This window comes from Arachis stenosperma, chromosome 3 (genome assembly GCF_014773155.1).
Source record: "Arachis stenosperma cultivar V10309 chromosome 3, arast.V10309.gnm1.PFL2, whole genome shotgun sequence".
In the NCBI taxonomy this organism is placed as follows: Eukaryota; Viridiplantae; Streptophyta; class Magnoliopsida; order Fabales; family Fabaceae; genus Arachis; species Arachis stenosperma.
Genome location: NC_080379.1, coordinates 147506207 through 147514529, shown reverse-complemented (window position 1 = coordinate 147514529; position 8323 = coordinate 147506207). Strand labels below are relative to the sequence as shown.

General features: G+C 37.4%; 1 protein-coding gene across 2 annotated transcripts; it reads right to left on the bottom strand.

Moving 5' to 3' along the window:
- Window positions 1-765: 765 nt before the first annotated feature.
- On the bottom strand, window positions 766-7238 carry LOC130970443 (cellulose synthase A catalytic subunit 6 [UDP-forming]-like). 2 transcript variants are annotated; one of them, XM_057896525.1, is made up of 14 exons: window positions 6712-7238; window positions 5800-5995; window positions 5470-5705; window positions 5265-5364; window positions 5002-5185; window positions 4417-4683; window positions 3982-4327; window positions 3736-3873; window positions 3377-3502; window positions 3077-3289; window positions 2707-2983; window positions 2422-2630; window positions 1969-2319; window positions 766-1796 (listed from the first exon to the last, which is right to left on the bottom strand). In XM_057896525.1, exons 1-14 carry the CDS (start codon window positions 6790-6792, stop codon window positions 1209-1211), a joined length of 3312 nt encoding a protein of 1103 aa, XP_057752508.1. In that variant the 5' UTR covers window positions 6793-7238; the 3' UTR covers window positions 766-1208. The 2 variants fall into 2 exon arrangements, with proteins under 2 accessions (XP_057752508.1, XP_057752509.1); XM_057896526.1 differs by having other exon boundaries at window positions 2422-2618; window positions 6712-7237.
- Between the last annotated feature and the right edge of the window lie 1085 nt (window positions 7239-8323).

Here is an 8323-nt window from a genome sequence, read left to right as displayed (position 1 = left end):
CCACTGTTTTGTTTCGTTCATTTCTTTCAGTAAAAGAAAACCGCTAATGAGTTGGAACTGTGCTAATTTCTCTCCCATATTAGAGAAAAAATTGATGGAAAAAATTTGTTGAACTAAGCATTAAGATGTATGTGGATCGTGTCATCCAAATTTCAATACTAAGTTAAAGATGTAATTTATGTGAATCATGTCAACTAATTTTCTTAACGCGGTGCTTGTACTTACGACATCTATTGTTTGAATGAAACAACTTTGTATTTTCGTGTTATTCTCCGTTTGTCTTATTCTGGTGGTGCTACATATGTAAGGACTGACGTTTTTTTATTGCCCTTTCCTGTCACGAGTTCTGCAACTTGATTCAGAATTCGATAAGCATATATGTTTCTTGGTGGTGCTTTTATGACACAGATTTCAGACACTGGCTAGAGTACAAAAGCAAAGCAAAAAGACAGAATGCAACCCACTGTACACAGATTTCATGCGTCACAGTAATATGCATTTGTACAATGAGTTATTTTATCCAACATTCATTTGCAATCTTAATTGTTGTACTGACTAAGACCACAGGTGTGGCCACAAGAGTTCTTGAAAGTGAATATTAGAAGCAACTAACACTGCCGTCAAATTTCTAATGAAAACAAACCTGTTTTAAGTTAAAAATCTCAAGACTATACAAATATGCAAAAATAAGGAACTTATAGCAGCAAATCCACAATGCATTATTTACCTGTATTGAGTCTTATCCAGAAGTATAGAGAAATTAAATAAACATGAAGAACACCTGAGGAACAAGAATATCCATAGCTGATGGTATTACAAATGAGGAAGATAGTCCATGTCCCCAAAGTTTTTAAACAAGAACGATACTTCAAATATGACAACTGATTCTTGAGTTCCCTCATTTTTAAGAGGGAATAATTTATCATTCAATGCTCTTTCTTATAAGAATACATCAAACGGGAAAGAGAATAACACTAAAACGCACAGAATATAATCAAAGAATAAATGAAAAACCCCTATTACAGGTAACAATGTATCGGCCACCCCTTCTCCCCCCGACTTTATCTCCTTCCTCTTTATCTACACAACCGAAAAATACAACTTCCCACCCAAAAATTCGTGAAACCCTTTTGATGCGTGCGTATCCAACACCACGCCCTGCTTCTTCAACATACAGTATAGCTGAGAAACACCTTCAGCTCTCTTATTCAAGACTCATCACATCTTAATCCACAAATTTCCAAGACAGGGCCATCTCTTGACACGAACGGGTTGATTCGGACCCACATGAGAGTCAAGATGGAGGCCAGCAGGATCGACCACACCAATATAATGGTGGGCATCCTGTCTTGTTTACCAAGTAAACCCTTGAGGAATGGATACAGATGGATGATCACCCACAAGGCAAAGAATAACCTACCAAACAGAGGTCCCCATGAGTCATAACCATTGTTAATGGCGTCTGAGACACCAACAATGACACCAACGATGTTTATGATCAATAACGTAGTTGGAGGGATCAACAGTGATGTCCACTTGAAGAGATAGAGCTCCGAGAATTCTCCATCATCGGCTGCTTTTGAGGTGACAGTGAAATTTGTGTTGACACCAGCCAAAACCTTCAGCAAACCTTGGAACAGGGCAAAAAGATGTGATGAAACACCTCCAATCACCCAAAACTGTTCATTCCTCCACCAGTCGTCTATGGTAACACCACCCCACTGCATCTCAAGGATACCAGTTGCTGCAATCGATATGAAGAGGCCCATGAACACAAGACTGGCATAGTTGCTAATCTGCATGAGGTAGAAAATTAGTGTTAATAGCTGTGACTTCATTTTTAGTTTTATTATGATTGGTTAATTTCCTTTTTCTTCACTTTTTTTTAGTATAACCTTTAAAGTAGTTTTATACCATCAGTTTATAAACAAGATTCTCCATACACACAGATATTGGACAGAACCATACCTCTGGCACAATGAATTTTCCAGTTAGAAGGCATATGGCTGGTAGAGTACAGTAGACCAGCAATGGGAGGGATGTCCAGGGATATACAACGGAATTGATGTATGAGAATCGTTCCAACCACTTTAAACCACCACCATAGCCATACCAGATTGGACAATGTCTGCTGAAAAATATCTCAACAGACCCAAGAGCCCACCGAAGAACTTGATGTAGACGATCTGAAAGATTGATAGGAGCTGACCCCTTGAATGCAGGAAGCTTGGGGATACAATACACAGACCGCCAACCATGACAGTGCATTTTGAATCCAGTCAAGATATCCTCTGTCACAGAACCATATATCCATCCAACCTGGTGATAAGCCAAATAAATTGTGAGCTCCAAAGAAGAAATATAAGAACTGAAAAGCTAGCTTTTCAAAGAGTATATACAAGAATAATCTTAAGAACTTACTTCTTTTCCCCATTCGGTTTTGTCTTCATAACCACAGCTGATAACTTGGATAGCTTCTTTCAAAAGTGATGCAGGACTAATGCCATGTGGAACTCCACCATTTTCCAAGAGTGTGGCAGCTACAAACACTGGAGACTGCCCAAACCTCTTCTCCAACTTCATTTGGGACATGTTGGATGGCTTCAAATTGTTGGATCCTGAAACAGAATCTACTTAGAGATATTGTCCAGAACTTTTCTTAAAGAATACATTTCGATTCAATAAGGACATGATGAAAATTGTTACCTTCGTTCCCTGCCTCAATATTTTCAAGTGCGTGTATCTGTTTTGATGCTTCGCTGTGCTTCACCTTCTTCTTTTTCTCCTTGGTACTTCCATTCTTTTTCTTTCTAGAACCAAAACAACACAGGCAGCAGCACCATTTTGGCCAACAGTTACAGGTTTTGCTTGGGGGCTTCTTCTTAGCAGGTGCGTCATATCCATATAGTGCTACCCTTCTGAAAACACACCCAGTTCCGACATAGATTGGACCTTGTATTCCATCCAACCCTTTCATGTTGATCTGTTTACAATTAGGGTACCAATACATTACTATTTGTCAAAATGGAAGAAAGAAAGATATCTAAACAAGTGAAAACAGAAAACTGATACTTACATCAAAAAATACAACATTCCTGTTTGAGTATCTATCATGACGATCAATACCATCAAATCTTTGGGGAAATTGTACATAGCAAATCTTCTTCCCAGCTTGAGGGTCCATCATAAAACACATGGCTTCCCTAAGAGCCTTGCTATTGTTAATGTAGTGATCACAATCAACATTCAGAAGATAAGGCGCATTTGAGATAATTGCTGATGCTCGTACCTATTATTACAAATTCACAGTATATAAGGCCATGGATGATAGATCACCATTGAACCTGAACTAAACTAAAAGTTACTTGAAACATACCAGAGCATTCATAGCCCCAGCCTTTTTGTGGTGGTCAAAGCCTGGCCTTTTTTCTCTAGAAACATAGACCAATCGGGGTAACTCATTTCCTTCAATATCACGAACACCATCCTGGCCAAGGAAGACCTGTAAAATACAAAGGAGGTTACCAGAGATTAGTTAGATGAGACATTGAGACTACTGAAATCAAATCCAGTAGTCAAAGAATGATGATAGCAAAAGGAAGAGTAGACCATGTGTGCAAAGTATGAATGCTTTCATTATACTCTACATCATTGGAATATCATGGAAAGATATCCACATGCAAGCAGGGTATTAACAAGTAACAGAAAGTCAACAACTAGACACTTCATCTTTACCTGAATCATGCCAGGATGATCCCTCACATTATTTCCAGGCCAAGGAGTCCCATCCTGCATGGTCCATCCATCCTCAGGAACCTTTTGTGCGGTTGCGACCAAACTGTTAATTCTCACCTTAAATTCTTCGTAATCCCTCTGTACACCAAAGAGCCCATATTGTCAAATGTTGGCTTCCTAAGTGAGTGAATAATAATAATAATAATAACAATAATAATAATAAGAGCAAGAGGATTAAGATGGAACCTTCATTGCTCTCCTTTCCCTGACAAATGCTGGATGCACTTTGTTTTTCAGATAGTCAATCTTCTGCCCAAAATACCATTCTGGGGCCCGGGGCTCAATATTATATTTCTTACAAAACGGAACCCATCTCCGAGCAAATTCAGATGTCTCAGAAAGTGCTTCAAAAGTAAGCATGGCTGCACCATCATCTGATACATAGCATGCAACTTTGTCAACCGGATAGTCAACGGCCAGAATAGATAACACAGTGTTTGCTGTAATCAGCGGTGGTTCTTTCATGGGATCAACTGTACTGACAAAGACATCGACACTGGATAACTCTGATGGCTTCCCTTCCTTTTCATACCTACAGCAATGTAATAAGTCAACATATAATTGGGTTGGAACAAATGCAAATCGAGCAATAAAAATGTACGATGTGGCAGGTTCAACTACCTAAGAGAAAGACGATCAAGGTATGTTTCCCGACGTATTGGGTACCATTTTGGAAATTGATCCATTATCCATGATACAGCAAACCATATTTCACAGATGACTGATGTCAACCACAAACCAAATGCATCATTAACTGGGTGGAGGATTCTATAGTGGAAGAAAAGCCCAAGGATTACAAGACGGAGCACTATGATCATTCTGTATGGATTTATCTTGCTTGAAGGGATAGGTAGCTTCCTAGAAAGTGGTTGTCGTCCTTCATCCATCCTGAAATAGTACAAGGAGGAAGAAACGTTTAATAACCAAACAAGAATATATAGCAGAAAGGAGATTAAAAAAAAAAAGATTTATTTTGTTGATGTTAAACTTGCAACTCGCTAAACATAAGCACAACGCAACACATTTCAACTAACAAATAAGATACCCATATACAAATAGAATGATGTTTAAGTCCTAAATGTCTACCAGACACAAAAAGTTTGGCCTCAATGTCATATAGATAGGCACTCAGGTTTCACTCCAACCATAGTGTGAAATCTCAAAACATAGAGGGGAACAAAACAGAATTCTGAGTGAGAGACTTACATGGGCAAATCGGGATCATCAAACTCATCGCCATAATTTCCATCATTGTTGCCCCCCTCATGCTTCACCACCTGAAGCTTTTCATTCTGCCTTTTCTTCCAATCTTCCAACCTGTCTTTCCAAGACACACTTCCATACCCATATACTGCAATATCCTTCTTTGGCACCATTGGTCTCGGTTGCACTGTTAGAAAACAAGAATCGGGTTGAGTCAACAGATACAGATAACATGAAATATGTCTAAACAACTTCACAAGACTTACGTGGAATAGATGGATCAGTATAGGGCATGGGATGGACTCTGCTCCCATTCATATATGGGGGAACAATCAGAGCGTGTCTATCAGAAGATATCTCAGGATCCTGCAGAGAATAAAACAGTATTAGGGATTGTGGTTTGCCTGTGAGAAGTAACAAACTCATCATAGGAAAATCAAACATGTCAAGCGGTCAATTTTGAGGATATACCTCCTCCCCATAAGTCAAGAGTGGGATTTCGGAATTGACAGGAGGAGAGCCATTTTCCAAATTTGTTGGGATGCCAGATATATTAGAATTAGAACCACGCCCGGTGTTAAGGCGCCCAGAAAACAATGAATCTGAATTTGGCAGGGGGCCGAAAGCATCAGGATCCCCATAATCAAACTCATTGTCCAAGTCATCAATATCATCCTCATCTTCATCGCCCTCAACACGGGGGCTACCTGTACATTCATTGATAAGAGTTTAGGATAATGTCGGCAGCAGAGGCAAGTTACAAGATTCAACATGAGGAATACAGAAGAAAGGCAATCTCACCTTTGATACGCTTGTATCTGGTCTTACACTGGGGACATGCCTGATTCCCCTCTCTTCTTTCATACTCATAGCAAGGCCGACAAACAGGGAAAGCACACTCATTGCAAGCAACAAAGGGCTCCCCATCCACTGTGACCTCTATCTCATCCCCACAAATCTGACATATCTGCCCACTCAGTTCCCGGACAGACTTAATCTGAGAAGACAAAACCAAAATCCAAACACAAAATCTTCAGTTATCGGCACCTGATTTACAACTCTGGACAAAACTTAAGAAAGATCCTGAACAAATAAAATCTTGCATTGCAAAAAGGTAATGAATCAAATCGAATCCAAGTGCGCAAACAATGAAGAAAATGATGGCAAAGTAAAAGAGACAAAATCTATTTACAAACTCAATTATCGATTTCTTCAAGGCTAATCAAACCCAATTGGTATTAGTATATGATACGCATCACATCAAATCTCCTCACATGTGACAAAATGATTGGCAATCTGCTCCTAACCCTCACAAGTCAAACTATTGTTCTAACTAATATCACAAGAATCTGTAAGCATTGTCGATGATTACTCCAAGAATGGTCATATAGAAACTCAATCAATCAAATCTGAAGCATATCCCCAACACAACAAATATCCAAATCCAATTTTTATAGAGCAGAATCTCCAATCTAAAAGATTAATACAGGGGGAAAAAAAGAAAAATTGAAAAAGTAGGACCAAGCGACAGCTGTAGTATGAACAAGTCAACCACCGACAATGAAGAAACCAAGAAGAACAAAGAGGGGTAGTTTCTGCAGCGGAGTAAACATGAAAAGATGAAAGAAGAAAAGATTGGAGGAAAGAAATGGTTTCATAAACCCTATTGTAGTAGAGATGGAAAAACCCCGAAAAGAAAAGAAGAAGACATACCCGTGCATTCTCATCGGCATTGATGAGGACGAACTCGTTCCTGTTATGAGAACCAGCAACAAGTCTTCCTCCAGTGTGCATCTTGCCTCAGCCTCACTCAAACAAACAAACACTGCTTGCTTTGTTCTGCTTAGTCGTCTCCTCTCAGTACCTTCTGGTTTCTGGAATCAAAGCAAGTCTGTCACGAGATCCACTTTCGCATTGCCTCCAACCACCACCATCACCATTACCAACAACCGTCACATGAAAAATCAATAACCGATCCAAAATATCCCACTCTTTTTCTTTTCGTTCTGCAATTGATAACTGATAACAAGAAGAGAGTATAAGAATGAAAAATTGAGCACCGACGGCTGCTCCAAATCTATGGCAACGTATTTTTAGAGAGAGAAAGTGAAGAGAGAGAGAGTAGAATACAACGCACACACACAACACAACAAGAACAGAGAGAGATAGATAGAGAAAGAGAAAAAAGTGTTGTGTGTGTGGAAATAAAGACGCGTAAGAGAGAAGGACAATTCAATTCAATTCATTTACATTTACATACAGATAGAGAGAGACACTCACTCACTCATTATTAAAAAGACCAAAAATATGATAATTAATTAATTAAATAATTATAATTATAATTTATAAATAAGAGGGTTAGTATAAGGGTGGGTGGTGGCGCAGGGTATGCGGTGTGCCCCCACCGGAGTTTGGTGAATGAATAATAATTTATGAAACGCAAATGAGTGGATACTTTTCTTTCTTTATTCTTATCATCTCATTTTTATAATTTCTGCTTTTAATCTTTTTTCGCATTTCGTCGGCAAAAGGCAAACTGTTTAGTGGCCTCTGTCAATTGAAATGGGAAAACTTAATAGTAAAAGCCTTTCTCACTCTGTAAAAATTCACATTCTCTAAATGTAAAATTAATATTAAAAAATTATTAAATTATTTAATAAATTTAACTAAATTATTATTTAACAATTAACTGTTAATTTTATATAAAAATTACTGATTGTTTATCCTAATTTTATTATAATTTTGCTTTTTTGTTAATTCAGGGGTGTGGAACTGAACATCATTTACTCTCACTTATTTTTGAGTTTACACTCACAAATCAATAATAATAATAATTAATAGAATAAAATATTAAACAATTGCAATATTTGTCAAATCATAGCCAGATTAAAATGGCAAGATTCTGGATATTTATTAGGTTTGGTTTGGTAAAAAAATATTAAAAAATTTTTATAAAAATAATATTTATATTTAATAATTAATTATTGACTAAAAATAATAAATTTTGTTAGTCTTTTAATATTTTTTTTAAAAATACTCTTATTTTTTTAAAATAAAAAATATAAATACAAAATCCTTTTAATTTACTCACAAAATAAAAAAATTATACTCCTAAAAAATACAAACTCCTTTTCAAAAAATTTTACAAAATTAAACATTAATATATATTGTGGAAGTAGGAATTGGGAATGGAATAAACAGCAAGTAGTATATACGCGATAGCTGTATATTGTAAAGACTTTGCTGGACTGTGTGATGTGTACAGTGCGTTGACTATTGTAACTTTAGTGTGTAATGGCAACTATGTCCCTGACTCCCTGCTATA